Source organism: Magnolia sinica, chromosome 18 (assembly GCF_029962835.1).
Source record: "Magnolia sinica isolate HGM2019 chromosome 18, MsV1, whole genome shotgun sequence".
NCBI lineage: Eukaryota > Viridiplantae > Streptophyta > Magnoliopsida > Magnoliales > Magnoliaceae > Magnolia > Magnolia sinica.
In genome coordinates this window covers 40,515,155-40,535,510 of record NC_080590.1, presented here as the reverse complement: position 1 = coordinate 40,535,510, position 20,356 = coordinate 40,515,155, and the positions used below count along the sequence as shown (strand labels likewise).

Below are 20,356 nucleotides of genomic sequence, written 5' to 3'. Positions count from 1 at the left end.
CTGCACAAAGCGACAAGGAATGCACTATGAAAGCGGAAATTACAAGAGATGGAAATTAACAATTCAAACAAGCCTCGAATCTACTCCACAAGCCCAAGCTATGCCCTTGAAACCCTTAGGAATGAATTATAAAACCTATAACTCCTTTTTTTCTTTCCAAATACTGATTAGACCCGCTATATATAACATAATATAGTATCGTAATCGGAATAGGAATCAAATCTCGCACTTATGCAATTCTGCGAGCGCACTCAATGGGACTTTAATGGCATTGACGATCTGTCAATGACATCAAACACCTTCGATGACATCTAGAAAATACCAAAACATTCCAGCAACAAAACATGAATTTTTTTAATTTTTTTTAATGGCATCAACCATTGCTCGATGGCATCAAGTGGTCTATCGATGGCATCGACAGACCCTGCTCTATACAAATTTGAGACATCAACAACACTAGCTCCATTTCACAAGTAGCTGGATGCAATCACGTCAACCGCAAGGGGAGCGAAAATTGGTTATAAATGAGCATAGTTTGTCAATTCAAAGCTTAGTCAACTTATATTTTATATAACTTATATCTATCTATATTTTAACATCAACCACAAGACGCATTTTTAACTCCGCAATTAGTTTCCAACCATGAATAACTTCGTCCATTTAGGGCTTGTTTAGATTCATGAAATGTGCGGGAAAGAAAATAGTGTTTCCCATGAAACTTGTTTTCTATTGTTTGTTAAGCTTTTCTTTGTAAAAAATAAAAATAAAAAAAATTTGTGAAAAACATAATTTCACACTTTTATCTTTGTTAGAAAATAAATAAATTTATTTTTTCACATTCACCGATTAGAAATGCATTTTCCCAAAGTGGAAGGAAAATAATTTTCTCAAGGGTTAAAGCCCAAATGCCCTCCTATCCATTTTCAATCGCCTCATATGTGCCACATGTGCTAAATGAGACATCGCCCATCTTAGGTCATGCCCCACATGTGCCACTATGCCACATGTGCTACCATCTATCCTATTGTGTGCCCCACATGTGTAAAGAGTCCCCAATGTGCTAATGTGTCACTTGTATCTCCATCCATCTTCTCTTGCGCCCCACAAGTGTTATTGTGCCACATGCATGTATCACCATTCACCTTATTTGAGCCCCACATGTGCAAAGCACCCTACATGCGATAATGTGCCACACGAGCCATTGTCCATCTTCAATTTGCCAAATATGGCATGTGCCAATGTCCATCTTCAACATTTCTCCAAATACGTCACATGCCAATGGTGTCAATGTACAAAAATATCGTCATCTAGCTTTAGTGCCACATGTCAAATGTGTCAATGCATGTTGTGTGCCATTGTATAACTTCAAGCACCTCACATGTACTATATGTGCCACAATTTAGCTTAAAGTGCTCACATATGACGTGTATACCACATGTGCCATTGTTCATCTCTAAGTATCCCACATGTGCCATATGCGCCACATGTGATAATCTAGCACATGCTAATGGCTACTTAAAATTTTTTTGCAATAAAATATTTTATTTTGTCAAATAATAAGCTTGAAAATATATTCTAATTTTTATGAAAATCTTATTAAAAAAATAAGAAAAACAATATTTCATTTCCTACAGTTTTCTAAAAATAGTAAGGTTTTCTAACAAACACTATTTCCTTTCTCATGTTTTTCATGAATCCAAACGGGCCCTTAGGGGGTATGAAAAGACATTTTAAATATAGTCGTTGGGCATTTTAGAAATTAAAAATGTGCATGTTGAACAATGTTTGGGACAATTTTGCCCTAGCAATTAGTTTTCAATCATGGACAACTTTGTATGTTTAATACAGGTTTGGTTTTCTAATTACAACGTTAAATAACTGTAAATTGATAATGATTATTTATTCTTATAATTATGTGGTGACATTGGTTTCATTTGACTGTAATGATGATTTTGTTAAATTGTTGGTTTCATTCACAAATTACTGTAAAAGCAGTTGTATAATGTGAAATTGTAATTATTACAATTTACTATACCTCCTTTCTTCACACGGGTGTATTTGGCTTACAATTTTTGAGCCATAATTCTTGTTGAAGTAAACACTTGGAAATGATAACAACGGCCGGTATTTTGTAAGAAATTGGAAATTAAGCATGTCTTTGGAGATACGAAATGACATTTTAAATAAAGTTATGAGCATTTTAAAATTTCAAAAAATGTGCATGCTTAGCAACGTTTAGTTAAGATTTCACCCACAAATACTACTCAACTGTTTATTATTTTAAAAATAAAGTTGAAAACCATTTATGGTCAACTTTCTTACTAAAGCTTTATTTCACTTTTGCAAGCAGAGGGCCATGAGGGTGAAATTTCATAAGATTTACCTCATCTATCAAGTATGCTACTCCATTTTAACTATCTACTCAAATGGGTGGATGCAGGTTGACAATTATCCAACCCAAGCATTTGGACAACCATATCATCTAATGGATTCAAACCATTGTGCATTTTGTGTTTTTATACTCTCTTAATTTTAATGCACATGAATCATGTTGGGTTTCTCACTAAGCTTGGCCAACATATACTTTCGTTGATGGAAAAACTGTAGAGATGTGACCAAGGTTGAACCCTTAGCTCAAGAATAGGAGAACATAACCAAGTCAAAGAAAATTGGACACGTGGTCCTATTTAAATCAATATGAACTACTGCTTTAGAATGATTATCGAATTTAGCCTATCGGAATTTAAAACAAGTTGTCATTTAACTTTGAAACATGTTTTTAGTTACTTGAATGTTTTATTACTTTGGTGTTGTTACATTTTAGTTAATTTCATTGAATATGAGTTTTTATTTTATTATTAATAGTTATTATAAATAAGCTCTGAAATGGGTAGACGATGTTAATTTAACGAATGGTATCTAATGAATAAAGTTAGGTGGTTTGTGAATATTGGAAATATGTGGGTGTTGGTGTTAAATGGTTGTGTGAATGTTTAATAGATAGATCTAGATGAAACTTACAGTGCATATAGACGGTGCCTTTGACTAACTAAACAATTGTCCGATTTAAATTTAGAGTGCATATAAACGGTACCTTTGACTAATTATAGAATTAATTGATTTTAGTATACTTATTGTGCGAGTCATGAACTATAATTCAGGTTTAAGGGTGCACACTTAGGACCCAAATTTCAGGGTGTGACACCATATAAAACAATTAAGAAGGAACACCCACAATTAATCTGATGCACCTTATTATAATGAAAAAATATATATATCCTAAAATCATTGTTGATGCAAAAATCCGGTTCACCCTCGCTGAGCTCCGATCACTCACTCCGAACCTTATAAGCCTATACAAGAGAATGACAAATGAGACCCTGACTAGAGCAGAAAACCCTCCGATGCCAAAGTCAGGCTAAGAATCTGGGTCTAAGTCGCGTGACGTAGAGAGAGGGTGCAAGATATTGTGTACCTATTGCAATGGGGTCCCCTGGTATTTATACCTGTGGGTAGAGAGGATCGCGTCCGTTAATCTTGGCACGATTTACTCAATCATGCGGATATTGTAATCGTGGAGATATTATCCGCAATCTTTGAGTCGTGTAACGTATCATGTCTTAAGGGCGCGTATCCCTGAACGAGATCTTCGGTCACGTCCGTATTTAGGTTAGTCTCCCGGTTCGACACTCGAAGTGTCCCCACCCGGGCTTGGCCTCATCCTGTCCAGACCCAAGGCCGAGTACTAGTATTCGGAAAATCGAATAATTGACCTCGGACTCAGATGTACACGTAGCTCGGCTGATTCGCCAATGTAAATTATTGGACAAGGATCATAGCTCGGAGTTGTGATTCGTCGGTAGCAGACATGGCCACACTGAACCTTCATAGCCTCCCGAGGTCTTCCCTCTGAGCTTCGAGCTCTATAATCAGCTTGACTTGTCGGATCAGATTTCCTCGTAACAATCATAATATTCAAAAACCTAGGTAGGCTATACATGCAAATTTAAAAGATTTTGAGTATAATTTTATAAAATTGATAGGGTTTTAAGTATAATTATATAGAACAACTCGATTAAGAATTGAATCATCCTATTGCTCCAATGGAGGCTAAGGAAGAAACATTTGTTTTCGCCTATCAGCCATGCAACATCAATTCTCCCTTTTTATCAATTCTGGTTCCAAGTTGTATGTCTTTTTTCAGCCTCTTCAAATCCAAATGGTCATCCAAGATTCAAAGGTCAAGATAATCAATGAAGAATAATTGTAAAACAACAGCTCTTACATATTGGCATCGGAAATTCGAACCGTTCAAATCAATCCAAGGATGCAATCTGTCTGTACATATGGGTACCACTTTACCGTTGCAAAACGCTCACGATAAGAGGCCTTTCCAAGGGTATCCATGCCTTTATGGGAGTGAAATCATCACCGTTCGATCAATGACAATAGCAACGTTTTTTGTTCCTAAAATACCCATATCATCTAATTCAAATGTCCACCATGTCCTTTAAATATCCAAAGGTTTCAGCATTAAGGAAACTAACTATGGGACAAAACTGTCCAAAAGCTGCTCAGGTTGTAAATAGTAGAAATCAAACACATCTGCCTATTCTTACTTTTCAACTAATCGCTGTTAAATTTCGAATTGGGTCGGGTCGGGTCTTTAACTCAACCCGACCCAACATCCAGTCGAGTCTGAGTTTTCATATTTTGATACTAGATTCAAGAGCGAAAATAGTAGAAATGTGATGGGGGAGGACTATCTAATGGTTGTGATTTTTGAGACATGGACCATCCATGATAGGCCCCACAATATGTACGGTTCCAATCTGTTGAAATGATCCTGTCCATAACATTCCCATCCTATGAGCTAGACTCCCAATTGAATGGCTAGGATTGTTTAATAACCCATACTTTCTCCCACTACGGACCCACCTCTTAAACGGCTTCAGATTCACTTCAGTAGTCAGCAGGCTACTATATCATGCTTCAAAGCTACGTAAAAGAAGCATCACTCCACTATTTACAATCGTCTTTATCCACCCCTGCACCCTTTTCTTCCTCCCTTTCTTTCCCTCTCGCCGGAATCTGACACAATCCACCGGAAAACCACTTTCCCTTCCCAAGATGTAACAATGACAACCACGCCAACGACACCGCAACCACCGCCACATTCAACAACAACCACAGTAAGAAAACTCATCGTAGAAGTCATCGAAGCTCGCGATCTCCTCCCGAAGGACGGCCAAGGAAGCTCAAGCCCATATGTCGTAATCGACTTCGACGGACAGCGAAAACGGACCCAGACCAAGATAAGAGATCTCAACCCTATATGGAACGAGCAGCTCGAATTCCTGATCGTCGATCCGAAGACGATGGAAGCGGAAGTGCTCGATGTGGAGGTCTTCAACGATAAGAGGATCGGGAGCGGCGGAGGGAGTGGCCGTAAGAACCACTTCCTCGGCCGCGTCCGTCTTAACGGGACCCAGTTCCCAAAGAAAGGAAATGAAGGGCTGATATTCTTCCCTTTAGAGAAGAAAAACATACTTAGTTGGGTGAGAGGTGAAATTGGGATGAGAATCTACTACGTCGATGAAGTAATCGAAGAGCAGAATCCCGATCCGACGCCGCCGGAACCGGAGAAGAATCCTCCGCCACCGCCGCCGGAGGTGGTGAACCCTCCGGTCCCAACGGATACTGCTATTGAGATTCAAACTGTACCGACGGTGATCGTCGAAGAACCAGTGCATTCGACTGTAGTCCATTCGGAGCAGGGACCTGATCATCAGGCACCGCCGGAATTTCCGCCGGAGGTGAGGAAGATGCAGACGCCGCCGGCGGGGGAGCGGGTTAGGGTTCTGAGGAGACCGAACGGCGATTTCGCGCCGAGAGTGATAACAGGGAGATTTACCAGCGAGAAGACGGAGCGGGGTCATGCCTATGATCTGGTAGAGCCAATGCAGTATTTGTTCATACGAATCGTCAAAGCACGCGGCATATCAACGGCTGAGAATGCTTACGTGAAGATCAGGACAGGGACCCACTTCGTACGGTCGAAGCCTGCGGCGTATCATAGACCGGGGGAAGCTCCTGGAAATCCGGAGTGGCAACAGGTGTTTGCTCTGGCACATAATCGGACGGATTCAGGTGCTGCGACACTGGAGATTTCGGTTTGGGATGGGCCCACCGAAGCGTTCCTTGGTGGGGTCTGCTTCGATTTATCGGACGTGCCGGTACGGGACCCGCCGGATAGCCCGTTGGCTCCTCAATGGTACCGGCTCGAGGGCGGAGATGAGATGAATCCAGGTGGGCGTCATGTTTCCGGCGACATTATGTTGTCGGTCTGGATCGGGACTCAGGCCGATGATGCATTTCCCGAGGCTTGGAATTCCGACGCGCCGTACGTGGGCCACACACGATCAAAGGTTTACCAGTCACCGAAGCTGTGGTATCTACGGGTGAGTGTTATCGAAGCACAAGATCTGCACGTTGGTATCGGTGGCCCACCTCCAGATGTCCGTGTGAAGGCGCAGCTAGGATCTCAGTCCCTGCGGACGCGCCGGTCCTCGAGCCATCACAGCTCTTCATTTTCCTGGCACGAGGACCTGATCTTCGTCGCCAGCGAGCCGCTCGAGGATCAGTTAATAATCCTCGCCGAGGATCGGTCGAGCAAGGACGCAGCGCTGCTTGGCCACGTCATGGTCGGATTGGGATCGATCGAGCAACGGCTGGATGAGCGACAGGTGGCGTCAAAATGGTACGGGCTGGAGGGTGGGAGTAGGTGTGTGCAGCCAGGGGCGGGGTACTGTGGTCGGATACATCTCAGGCTCTGCTTGGAAGGGGGATATCACGTGCTGGATGAGGCCGCGCACGTGTGTAGTGATTTCCGTCCGACGGCCAAGCAGCTCTGGAAACCTCCCGTCGGCGTCCTCGAGCTGGGGATTCTTGGCGCTCGAGGACTGCTGCCGATGAAAACGAAAGGTGGGGCCAAAGGGGCCACCGATGCCTACTGCGTGGCCAAGTACGGGAAGAAATGGGTCCGGACCCGAACCATCACCGATTGCTTTGATCCACGGTGGAATGAGCAGTACACGTGGCAGGTCTACGATCCGTGCACCGTCCTCACCATCGGCGTCTTCGACAATTGGAGGATGTTCGCTGACGTGGCGGAGGGGAAGCCCGACTACCGCATCGGGAAGGTTCGGATCCGGGTATCAACGCTGGAGAGCAATCGGGTCTACACGAACTCGTACCCGCTGCTCGTGCTCCTGCAGTCGGGTCTGAAGAAGATGGGCGAGATCGAGGTGGCGGTACGGTTCGGCTGCCCGGCTCTGCTGCCCGAGACGTGCGCGATGTACGGGCAGCCGCTGCTACCGCGGATGCACTACCTTCGTCCGCTGGGGGTGGCGCAGCAGGAGGCGCTGCGGGGCGCTGCCACATGGATGGTGGCCGCGTGGCTTGCAAGGTCCGAGCCACCGCTTGGAGTGGAGGTCGTGAGGTACATGCTCGATGCGGACTCGCACGCGTGGAGCATGCGGAAGAGCAAGGCCAACTGGTTTCGGATCATGGCCGTGATCGCTTGGGCCATTGGATTGGCGAGATGGATCGATGACATCAGACGGTGGAGGAATCCCGTCACGACTGTGCTGGTGCACGTGTTATACCTGGTGCTCGTGTGGTACCCTGAGCTAATCATCCCCACCGTTTTTTTGTACGTGTTCCTTATCGGCGCATGGTACTACCGGTTCCGGCCCAAGATCCCAGCGGGCATGGATATCCGTTTATCACAGGCGGATACCGTTGATCCGGACGAGCTTGATGAGGAATTCGACAGTGTTCCGAGCTCGAAGCCGCCGGAGATCATCCGGACCCGGTACGATCGGCTGCGGACGCTAGCGGCCAGGATCCAGACCGTACTGGGAGATATCGCCACTCAAGGGGAGAGATTGCAGGCGTTGGTTAGCTGGAGGGACCCACGGGCCACACGTCTGTTCATCGGGGCATGTTTGATGGTGGCGATCGTTCTCTACGTGGTCCCACCGAAGATGGTGGCCGTTGCTCTCGGATTCTATTTCCTTAGGCACCCTATGTTCCGGGACCCGATGCCGCCCGCGACTTTGAATTTCTTCAGACGGCTTCCCAGCTTATCTGATCGGTTGATTTAGGTGTGGGGCCCAGTTTTTTGAGGTTGGGTATGTTTGTGGCCTGTGTACTCGCAGCTGTAACCTATTAAAAAAAGAAAAAGAAAAAAAAGGCAATAATGACTACTTGTGAGAAAAGGGTTGGGGATTGGTTGAATTCATTGACTACGAATAACAACAAGTGACTGCGCTTTTTCCTCTGGAGTTGATAAAAAGTTGATACTCTGACAGAGTGTGATAGTTGATATACAGGCGCTTAGATATGATTTTGAAACTGCGTGTGTCTGAATGTAACCGAATTTAACCTGTCCTATTTATGGGTGACAGTTTAAATGTATTGTTAATTAAAAATTACACTTCTTCTTTTTTTTTTTTTTTGTTTTATCATTTGCCGGTCGAATTAGTGGACAGTTAAAAAAAAAAAAAAAAACATTAGTCCAATGTTAAAGGATATGGTTGCCCACTCCATTTGATTTTGATTGTGGGGAGTACCACTTGTATACAACATCAGCACCGTTGAAATGATAGGCCCCGCTATAAAGAACACATGGCACAAAAATCAGGCCAGTGCACTCATCAGATGGGCCCATGGTCTGGCTCAACAAACAGGTATGGCCCACCTAATGAGTGGATCAGCCTGATTTCGAGCAAGGCGATCTTCATCGTGGCCTTTCTTTCTTTTATGGTACGGATATCCATCAAAAGCGGGATGCTGCCGGTGAAAGATGGTAGGGCACCACATGCTGTGGTGATTCCCTGTAGGGTACCACAAGTTAGTTAGGTATGATTGTATGCTGGCCATGGCCCAAAAATCTGGCCGGTTAACCCACCATCTGAGCCACATTTTACAAGTGGACAGCTGAAAAGAAGTTAACCGAGATTTTCTAATCCGTCTGCACTGTTTCTAACATCGCGGTCCAGGAAATAAGTGGACCAGCCTGATTTTTGGACCAGAGGCATAGGCAAAGTCAGAACCACCTGATGGACGTCTTGGATCTAGCACCCATGTGCAATGCTGGAATATCTGGAGCGTTGATGTGGTGCCTTGTGCCGTGTGGGGATTTTGCAGAAATCAGGAAGTAAAACGCCCTATCCTTCATCCTAGCGTTCTGACACCGACATGTGGGGCTCACGTGATCCAGACTGGTCATCTAGTGGGCCCACCATGGATGGGGTTTGCCCCCGGATTGAAGATCTCAACCGTTTGACCACTTGCAAATAATTAATTTCATGGTTAAGAAGAGAGAGTTTTGCTAAGCCACACGTGTGTGGAATACAGCTCATGCACACGCCACACATGTGCATACCAGCTTGGTACGTTGTCCATATCCAATCCATCCATCACGTTGTCCGGGACCCACCACTGACGCATGTATATTATCCACGTCATCCATCAGTTTTCATGGGTCATTTTAGGGCATGTGCCTAAATAGGAGCATATCCAAAGTTCAAGTGGACCACACCACATAAAACAGTGGGATAATGACGTCCATCATTGAAACCATCCCAGGGCCCGCAGTGATGTTTATTTGTCATCTAACCCGTTCATAACGTCACACACAGACATGCATGAAGGGTCCAAAACTTTTGTGGCCCCCCAAGAAATTTTCAACCGTATGCGTTAAATTCATATTCTTTCTGGTGTTGTGGTCCACTTAAGTAGTGGATATACTTCAATTTTAGGCTTATGCACTGAAATGAGATGTTAAAACGGATGTACGACGTGGATATGATACATACATCATGGTGAGCCCCACAGAGTTTACTGAGTACGCTATAGCGTGCTGAGTTACTCAGTACGAAGTCCGCCTCGGCGAAGGAGTTGGAAAAATTCATCCAAAGCTTTCACAGCCGTTGCTTTTGCAAACTGTGACCCACTGGTCAACCTGATTCTTGGGCCAGGGCATCAATAAAATTTCATGGATCGATGGATGGATTGTATCTCGTGACCCACGTGACATGTGGCACATGTGCAACGTGTACATGAGCACACGTGTGGGCTTAGCAAAAGCTGAAAAGGATCTAACAATCTCTGCAACAAAGGAAAAAAGAAGAAAGCATCAGCTCCGCAGCTCAAGAAGATTTTTTAAAATTAAAAAAAAAGCGACCGTTGAAATGACGGTCGAAAGTATGAGATCCAAACCTCTTCACATTGATCGGCCAAAACCCAAGATTTCATGATGGGATGCTAATTCAAAACCTTCTGCACATATATCAGAGATCCTGGCCATTCATCAGGTAGGTTACAGTATAAAATTCCCATGGACCAAAAATAATGTGGGTCCACTGATCAGGCGGTCCAAAATTGTACAAGAAAAATGGGCATCAACGGTCGAATTCAACGTACATGTGCGGTCACGTGATCAAACGATTTTTTGCATGTAACATGTCCACAAAGCGCGCTACGTGATGAATGGTCCGAATCTTCTATACGTGTGCCACCTGCCCGAATTTATGACACGTGCTTCGCCTCATCACACGAGTGCCTTCGTTGAATCACGACCTTTTATTGTTTGTGGGCCTCTCAGCATTGCATCTGCCGAATATCCTGCTCTTATACTTCTCACATGCCACGTGTACGGTGGAAGATGTAGAGTGTCAATCATTGTCCTCCAATCAGTCCAGCTGGATCTAACTCGCTATTAACGGCGGTGAAAGGGCGCTTGGTGGGCCCTTGTGTTGGACGGATTGTTGTCGGTGCCAGGAAGAGAATGGGTGATGTCACTAGGGAGTTGTATTTCAACGGCTTTGTTAAGGCCACACAGACGCGTGTACAAGTCAGCCACCGTACACGCCATCACATGTGCCATATTGGTAGATAGATGCAATATCCAAGCCATTCATCAGAAGGGTATTACTGTTTAGATTTCCTATTTCAAAAATCATGTTCGTACACTAAGTCAGTTGACCACATTTAACTAACAAATGCCTGATTGTGAAAAGTAATCATCTGAAAGTTTTAACTCCTTCAATTATTTATATTGTGCTATGCTTACTGAGTGGGAGTGGGCCACCTTTATCTTTATACAGAGACGTCTATGAAGTGAGGTTCACTTGGTGGATGGCTTGGATATTTCTCATATTTGTGATATTGGCACGTACGGTGGCGTGTACATTAGCTGACTTGTAAATGCGCGTGCGGTTAGGAAGCTCGTGTTTCGAGATAAAAGTTGCAAGTATGCGCGCCAACTTACGGTCTCACGTGTCAAAGCTTTCACCACATGTATGAATATAGGCGAAAATTATTTAATTTTTAGTTTTTGTTGAGGAAGTTATTTTTATTTATTATTTATTATTTTATTTTATTTTTAAAATTTTTATGGTCCATATGGCACCTCCCAAAATTCTGGATTTTAAATGCTTGTCAATTGAAACCCATGATTTGTAAAATGAACGGCTTGATTTGCATAAGCTGGGAGTGGGAATCTTTAATTTTAATTCCAAATAGTAATCTAAGATTTTCATTTTTTTTTCTAAATGAACGGTTTGTTTTAATTCAATAGCAGGCTGATGTTTTGGGCTCGCTGGTCTGGGCTCATTTTTGGACCTTTTTTTTTCTTGGGCCTGCTTTTAGAACTAGTTTGGGTCTAGTTTTTTATTTTTTGCCAGATTTTAGCCACTTTTGGGCCCATTTTTTAGGTCGTTTATGTGCCAGAGTTTGGCCTGTTTTGGTTCTGGTTTTGGACATGTATTTGGGCCTGCTTTAAGCTTGAATGTAGGCCTGTTTTGAGGTTCGTTCGGGGTTAATTTTAGGGTTTGATTGAGGCTGGTTCTAGGCCTTTTTTTTTTGGGCACGATTTGGAGCTATTTATGGGCCAGGAATGAGCATGTTTATTAAATACCTCATGGAGGCCTAGTTGTAGGCCTGTTTAGGTCTGATTTTAGGCACCTAAATGATATACATTTAAGGACCAATTTTCCATCATGGTCTTGCTTTTTTTGGTTGGTATGAGTGGATGGGATATATACTCTAGTCATTAAGATACATCTGTATATGTGCATTATCACGATTGATGAACGACAATGTTTAAACTCATCGTACTAAAATTGAAAGTGGTTAAACTTCTCAACGCATGTTTGGATTATCGGCATTTGTACACTGACTAAACAGACTACGTATAATGTCCCGTATGGTTCAATTCACACGTCTTTTTGTCTATGAGGCATTGAGAATATCCATCATGGGCGATTAGAATGGGTGGGGTCCTAGTTTACATGACTTAGTGGATACTCTAAGTTGCATGTTCCACCCAAGTGGTCATGGCTAAGGATACTCATTAGGTCTTAGATTCAAAGGCATTCTACAACCATCGTGCATTAAGGATCTATAAGGCGATGTTTGTCTCCAAACAAATGGTGTTCGATCCAAAGGAGTTCGTTGTTTGGCTGGAGCTAAACGAGGTGGGGTACATAGTGTTAACAGCATGGGACCAAATGGTCTATCTTGCCACAAAGATGTTAGAGTGTTTGGGCCTACGTTATTGACATCCACCCAGCCTTATGTTGTAAAGGCGGCTCATGTATTGCGATCTCATCCGAAAGGAAGGGGTCGTAATGACGTACTAGGTTTCACACCAGGATTTGATAATTAGACCTATCATCCAGGATAATCTAATCGATTGCCCCATTGATTAGATGAAGTTTAGTATAATAAGTATCTTTTATTTAATGCTTAAAGTTTAAATGGGTGCTCCTCTTATGAGAGTTGTTACACATGTTATATTACAGTCATGAACATTGGATCCATTCTGTCCCAAATTAAAGGCATCCCTACCCTTAATGGCTCAAACTTCTTAGAATTGAAGGAGGCATTAGAAATAACTCTTAGGGTGTGTTTGGACAGGCGGATTGGAAGGGATTGAATGGTATTAGGGTGGATGGCATCACTTTCAAAGTAATGATGGCTGCGTCAGTGGATTGGTGTAAGATCCATGGGATTGTTATATCCCGGGATTAGATCACTGAGTTTGTTTGGCACACCCATCCAATCCCAGGATTGCACCTTCCAATCCCTTTCAATCCGTCGAACCAAACACGCCCAATGCAAAAATGAATGGGATTAGGACGGATTGGATGGATTTCAAGGTAATGATGGTGATGTCAGTGGATTGCTGGCAATCCCATGGGATTGATATATCCCGGGATCAGAATCCCGAGTCTATTTGGCTCGCCCGGCCAATCCCAAGATTTACCTTCCAATCCCTTTTAATCCCTTCCAATCCCTTCTAATCCACCCGGCCAAACAGGCCCTTAGTTGTATAAAATTATACTTAGACCTAAATGAGAATCAACCTCCAAAACCAAGTGAATCGATCTATGGTTATGATATTACCAAATATAATAGGTGGGGATAGATCAATAAGTATAAATATCATTAGACATTAATTCCATTCCTAAGTCTTTTCGTGAGGGTATACCTGAAAACGAGAACGTAAATGAGTTCAACAAAGAAATTGGAAAGATCTTTACAAAATTCGATAAAGCAGAGACTATAATGGTTTTCACTGAACTCGTATCTCTGAAATACAATAGTGATGGAATTAGGGATCACATCATAAAGATGGCCAACCTCGCGACTAAGTTAGGGGTACTCCAATTGAATATTCTAGAAGACCCAGTGGTCTACTTAATGTTGATTTCTCTTCCTTTCAGCTTCAAATACTCAAAAATAAAAATAAACCTTAACTGAGTTGATATTATACTGTGTGTAAGAGGAAGAGAGGCTTAGGTGAGAGCAATCAGAAAGTGCTGATCTCGTGTACTCATCTAATGGCAATAAACCAAAGAAAAGAAAGTGAAATTTTATGAATAAGAGCAAGGGTAAAGGGAAGATGGTGGGCAATGGTGAAGATTCGAAGGACCAAAACCAAGTGGTTGAAACCTACTAATTTTGTGATCAGGATGATCGCTTAAAGAAATAGTGTTATGGGTATAAACCTTGGCTCAAGAATAATAAAAACAAAAGTAAAGATAAAGATTCTTTTCTAACAGTTTTTTATATTTTAATTATACACATCTCTCATAATGTGCATCAATTTTGGGTCGTTTACTCACATCTTGTATCTTGTACAGTAGCACCTAAAGAGCCAAAGACTCGACGATGCGGGGTGTTACATGATCAATAGATGGCTTTTCAGTAGGAGAATCGAGATTAATGATTTTGTATTTCTTTTAAATACATAAATTAGTTTGCAATCAAATTCTTGATAACCTTGTATTTATTTTTACATGTTTTTGAAATAAAATAGTTCATTTGATTTTATTTTAATTTCAAATGTTGGTTTAAAGACTCGATAATCTGTTTGTGCATGAAATGTGGATGTAAATGAAGGCAACCTTGTTTATAGACAAGAATAGTCATAAATAAGTTCGATCCATAAAAGTGATATACATAATGGTTTATTGTCTAAACAAGTAGTGTTATCACTTTGAGGTACATGTACCTATAATGACATTCATGACATTGAGCTAAGAATTCTTGAGAAAAGTTTAACTTAGAAATAATATGAGACATCATAGTCAGATTTAGATAATCCTAATGTACACAACTTGAGATCCTCTCTCAAAACCACATATGCCCTCTAATTAATAATTAATGAGAAAACAGTGGAAGTCGATGGCAAGTGTTGTGATAGTTTAAAGGCTTGCACTTTACCTTACAAACACCTTGGTGATCCTTGTGGGAGAAAGTGCGAGTATATATAAGATCCATAAATAAGAAAATATGATAAAGATATTCAGCTCATGTGTAGTAACACCAATCAGGAGGAATTGATAAGATAAATAAGTTTGGTCTACACTAAATGCCTCATCAGTGGGAGGTCCAGTTTCAGGTTTTGTTCCATGGCATGAGTGTTGTACCTCGATAGGGTATAATACAAGCACTTATGACACCATGCATTGGAACTGGATTTTAATGTATATCACGAAGGTGGGTGCTTGAAGTTGTGGTATTGTATTCCTCTTAATTAAGATACGTACAAAAGAGCACACATTATGGTTCCTTAAAAGGAAGATAATCTATAATCATCAAATATTTGTAAACCCTAACTAATAATTGCATCATAAGGTGCTCAGGATTAGTAAGGAGGACAGATATTAAGGTAGCATATACATTCCAGATAATTAAGGTTAATTGACGATTCAAGTTTTGATCTTTATTCATTAAAGTATACTCACTTGTGATACAGAAATTCGATTAACCCTTGTTGGACCTTCGAGTACCTACACACGAACCCACCTCTTAAACGGCTTCAGATTCACTTCAGTAGTCAGCAGGCTACTATATCATGCTTCAAAGCTACGTAAAAGAAGCATCACTCCACTATTTACAATCGTCTTTATCCACCCTTGCACCCTTTTCTTCCTCCCTTTCTTTCCCTCTCGCCGGAATCTGACACAATCCACCGGAAAACCACTTTCCCTTCCCAAGATGTAACAATGACAACCACGCCAACGACACCGCAACCACCGCCACATTCAACAACAACCACAGTAAGAAAACTCATCGTAGAAGTCATCGAAGCTCGCGATCTCCTCCCGAAGGACGGCCAAGGAAGCTCAAGCCCATATGTCGTAATCGACTTCGACGGACAGCGAAAACGGACCCAGACCAAGATAAGAGATCTCAACCCTATATGGAACGAGCAGCTCGAATTCCTGATCGTCGATCCGAAGACGATGGAAGCGGAAGTGCTCGATGTGGAGGTCTTCAACGATAAGAGGATCGGGAGCGGCGGAGGGAGTGGCCGTAAGAACCACTTCCTCGGCCGCGTCCGTCTTAACGGGACCCAGTTCCCAAAGAAAGGAAATGAAGGGCTGATATTCTTCCCTTTAGAGAAGAAAAACATACTTAGTTGGGTGAGAGGTGAAATTGGGATGAGAATCTACTACGTCGATGAAGTAATCGAAGAGCAGAATCCCGATCCGCCGCCGCCGGAACCGGAGAAGAATCCTCCGCCACCGCCGCCGGAGGTGGTGAACCCTCCGGTCCCAACGGATACTGCTATTGAGATTCAAACTGTGCCGACGGTGATCGTCGAAGAACCAGTGCATTCGACTGTAGTCCATTCGGAGCAGGGACCTGATCATCAGGCACCGCCGGAATTTCCGCCGGAGGTGAGGAAGATGCAGACGCCGCCGGCGGGGGAGCGGGTTAGGGTTCTGAGGAGACCGAACGGCGATTTCGCGCCGAGAGTGATAACAGGGAGATTTACCAACGAGAAGACGGAGCGGGGTCATGCCTATGATCTGGTGGAGCCAATGCAGTATTTGTTCATACGAATCGTCAAAGCACGCGGCATATCAACGGCTGAGAATGCTTACGTGAAGATCAGGACAGGGACCCACTCCGTACGGTCGAAGCCTGCGGCGTATCATAGACCGGGGGAAGCTCCTGGAAATCCGGAGTGGCAACAGGTGTTTGCTCTGGCACATAATCGGACGGATTCAGGTGCTGCGACACTGGAGATTTCGGTTTGGGATGGGCCCACCGAATCTTTCCTTGGTGGGGTCTGCTTCGATTTATCGGACGTGCCGGTACGGGACCCGCCGGATAGCCCGTTGGCTCCTCAATGGTACCGGCTCGAGGGCGGAGATGAGATGAATCCAGGTGGGCGTCATGTTTCCGGCGACATTATGTTGTCGGTCTGGATCGGGACTCAGGCCGATGATGCATTTCCCGAGGCTTGGAATTCCGACGCGCCGTACGTTGGCCACACACGATCAAAGGTTTACCAGTCACCGAAGCTGTGGTATCTACGGGTGAGTGTTATCGAAGCACAAGATCTGCACGTTGGTATCGGTGGCCCACCTCCAGATGTCCGTGTGAAGGCGCAGCTAGGATCTCAGTCCCTGCGGACGCGCCGGTCCTCGAGCCATCACAGCTCTTCATTTTCCTGGCACGAGGACCTGATCTTCGTCGCCAGCGAGCCGCTCGAGGATCAGTTAATAATCCTCGCCGAGGATCGGTCGAGCAAGGACGCAGCGCTGCTTGGCCACGTCATGATCGCATTGGGATCGATCGAGCAACGGCTGGATGAGCGACAGGTGGCGTCGAAATGGTACGGGCTGGAAGGTGGGAGTAGGTCCGTGCAGCCAGGGGCGGGGTACTGTGGTCGGATACATCTCAGGCTTTGCTTGGAAGGGGGATATCACGTGCTGGATGAGGCCGCGCACGTGTGTAGTGATTTCCGTCCAACGGCCAAGCAGCTCTGGAAACCTCCCGTCGGCGTCCTCGAGCTGGGGATTCTTGGCGCTCGAGGACTGCTGCCGATGAAAACGAAAGGTGGGGCCAAAGGGGCCACCGATGCCTATTGCGTGGCCAAGTACGGGAAGAAATGGGTCCGGACCCGAACCATCACAGATTGCTTTGATCCACGGTGGAATGAGCAGTACACGTGGCAGGTCTACGATCCGTGCACCGTCCTCACCATCGGCGTCTTCGACAATTGGAGGATGTTCGCTGACGTGGCGGAGGGGAAGCCCGACTACCGCATCGGGAAAGTTCGGATCCGGGTATCAACGCTGGAGAGCAATCGGGTCTACACGAACTCGTACCCGCTGCTCGTGCTCCTGCAGTCGGGTCTGAAGAAGATGGGCGAGATCGAGGTGGCGGTACGGTTCGGCTGCCCGGCTCTGCTGCCCGAGACCTGCGCGATGTACGGGCAGCCGCTGCTACCGCGGATGCACTACCTTCGTCCGCTGGGGGTGGCGCAGCAGGAGGCGCTGCGGGGCGCTGCCACATGGATGGTGGCCGCGTGGCTTGCAAGGTCCGAGCCACCGCTTGGAGTGGAGGTCGTGAGGTACATGCTCGATGCGGACTCGCACGCGTGGAGCATGCGGAAGAGCAAGGCCAACTGGTTTCGGATCATGGCCGTGATCGCGTGGGCCATTGGATTGGCGAGATGGATCGATGACATCAGACGGTGGAGGAATCCCGTCACGACTGTGCTGGTGCACGTGTTATACCTGGTGCTCGTGTGGTACCCTGAGCTAATCATCCCCACCGTTTTTTTGTACGTGTTCCTTATCGGCGCATGGTACTACCGATTCCGGCCCAAGATCCCAGCGGGCATGGATATCCGTTTATCACAGGCGGATACCGTTGATCCGGACGAGCTTGATGAGGAATTCGACAGTGTTCCGAGCTCGAAGCCGCCGGAGATCATCCGGACCCGGTACGATCGGCTGCGGACGCTAGCGGCCAGGATCCAGACCGTACTGGGAGATATCGCCACTCAAGGGGAGAGATTGCAGGCGTTGGTTAGCTGGAGGGACCCACGGGCCACACGTCTGTTCATCGGGGCATGTTTGATGGTGGCGATCGTTCTCTACGTGGTCCCACCGAAGATGGTGGCCGTTGCTCTCGGATTCTATTTCCTTAGGCACCCTATGTTCCGGGACCCGATGCCGCCCGCGAGTTTGAATTTCTTCAGACGGCTTCCCAGCTTATCTGATCGGTTGATTTAGGTGTGGGGCCCAGTTTTTTGAGGTGGGGTATGTTTGTGGCCTGTGTACTCGCAGCTGTAACCTATTAAAAAAAGAAAAAGAAAAAAAAGGCAATAATGACTACATGTGAGAAAAGGGCTGGGGATTAGTTGAATTCATTGACTAAGAATAACAACAAGTGACTGTGGTTTTTCCTCCTGGAGTTGATAAAAAGTTGATACTCTGACAGAGTGTGATAGTTGATATACAGGCGCTTAGATATGATTTTGAAACTGCATGTGTAATGAATGTAACCGAATTTAAGCTGTCCTATTTATGGGTGACAGTTTAAATGTATCATTAACTAAAAATTATACTTCTTTTTTATCATTTGCCGGTCGAAGTAGTGGACAGTGAAAAAAAAAAATATTAGTCCAATGTTAAAGGATATGCTTGTCCACTCCATTTGATTTTGGTGCCGTGTCTTAGATATGTCTTTTTCCATTATTTGTCTTTATATCAAGCGTCTACCTAAGTACTTGTCCACTCCATTTGATTGTGGGGCGTACCACTTGTATACAACATCAGCACCGTTGAAATGATAGGCCCCGCTATAAAGAACACATGGCACAAAAATCAGGCCAGTGCACTCATCAGATGGGCCCATGGTCTGGCTCAACAAACAGGTATGGCCCACCTAATGAGTGGATCAGCCTGATTTTGAGCAAGGCGATCTTCATCGTGGCCTTTCTTTCTTTTATGATACGGATATCCATCAAAAGCGGGATGCTGCCGGTGAAAGATGGTAGGGCACCACATGTTGTGGTGCTTCCCTGTGCGGTAGCACGAGTTAGGTAGGTATGATTGTATGCTGGCCATGGCCCAAAAATCTGGCCGGTTAACCCATCATCTGAGCCACATTTTACAAGTGGACAGCCGATAAGAACCTAACCAAGGTTTTCTAATCCGTCCGCACTGTTTCTAACATCATGGTCCAGGAAATAAGTGGACCAGCCTGATTTTTGGACCAGAGGCATAGGCAAAGTCAGAACCACCTGATGGACGTCTTGGATCTAGCACCCATGTGCAATGCTGGAATATCTGGAGCGTTGATGTGGTAACTTGTGTCGTGTGGGGATTCTGCAGAAATCAGGAAGTAAAACGCCCTATCCTTCATCCTAGCGTTCTGATGCCGACATGTGGGGCTCACGTGATCCAGACTGGTCATCTTGTAGGCCCACCATGGATGGGGTTTGCCCCCGGATTGAAGATCTCAACCGTTTGGCCACTTGCAAATAATTAATTTCATGGTTAAGAAGAGAGAGTTTTGCTAAGCCACACGTGTGTGGAATACAGCTCACGTGCATGCCAGCTTGACACGTTGTCCAGATCCAATCCATCCATCACGTTGTCCGGGACCCACCACTGACGCATGTATATTATCCACGTCATCCATCAATTTTCATGGGTCATTTTAGGGCATGTGCCTAAATAGGAGCGTATCCAAAGTTCAAGTGGACCACACCAAAGAAAAGAGTGGGATAATGAAGCCCATCGTTGAAACCATCCTAGCGCCGGCACTGATGTTTATTTGTCATCCAACCCGTTCATAACGTCACACACAGACATGCATGAAGGGTCCAAAACTTTTGTGGCCACCCATGTAATTTTCAACCGTATACGTTAAATTCATATTCTTTCCAGTGTTGTGGTCCACTTAAGTAGTGGATATACTTCAATTTTAGGCTTATGCACTAAAATGAGATGTTACAACGGATGTACGA

General features: G+C 44.7%; 2 protein-coding genes across 2 annotated transcripts; both read left to right on the top strand.

Annotated features, from left to right (window-relative positions):
- Positions 1 to 5,032: 5,032 nt before the first annotated feature.
- On the top strand, positions 5,033 to 8,439 carry LOC131233263 (protein QUIRKY-like). The gene has a single exon (XM_058229907.1). The coding sequence runs from the start codon at positions 5,139 to 5,141 to the stop codon at positions 8,166 to 8,168; it is 3,030 nt and encodes a 1,009-aa protein (XP_058085890.1). The 5' UTR covers positions 5,033 to 5,138; the 3' UTR covers positions 8,169 to 8,439.
- Positions 8,440 to 15,450: 7,011 nt separating this feature from the next.
- LOC131233151 (protein QUIRKY-like) lies at positions 15,451 to 18,959 on the top strand. The gene has a single exon (XM_058229763.1). The coding sequence runs from the start codon at positions 15,585 to 15,587 to the stop codon at positions 18,612 to 18,614; it is 3,030 nt and encodes a 1,009-aa protein (XP_058085746.1). The 5' UTR covers positions 15,451 to 15,584; the 3' UTR covers positions 18,615 to 18,959.
- Positions 18,960 to 20,356: the final 1,397 nt, after the last annotated feature.

Bases quoted from the DNA above. Each gene is read 5' to 3' on its own strand.
- LOC131233263 (XM_058229907.1), top strand. From the start codon at position 5,139: ATGACAACCACGCCAACGACACCGCAACCACCGCCACATTCAACAACA.
- LOC131233151 (XM_058229763.1), top strand. From the start codon at position 15,585: ATGACAACCACGCCAACGACACCGCAACCACCGCCACATTCAACAACA.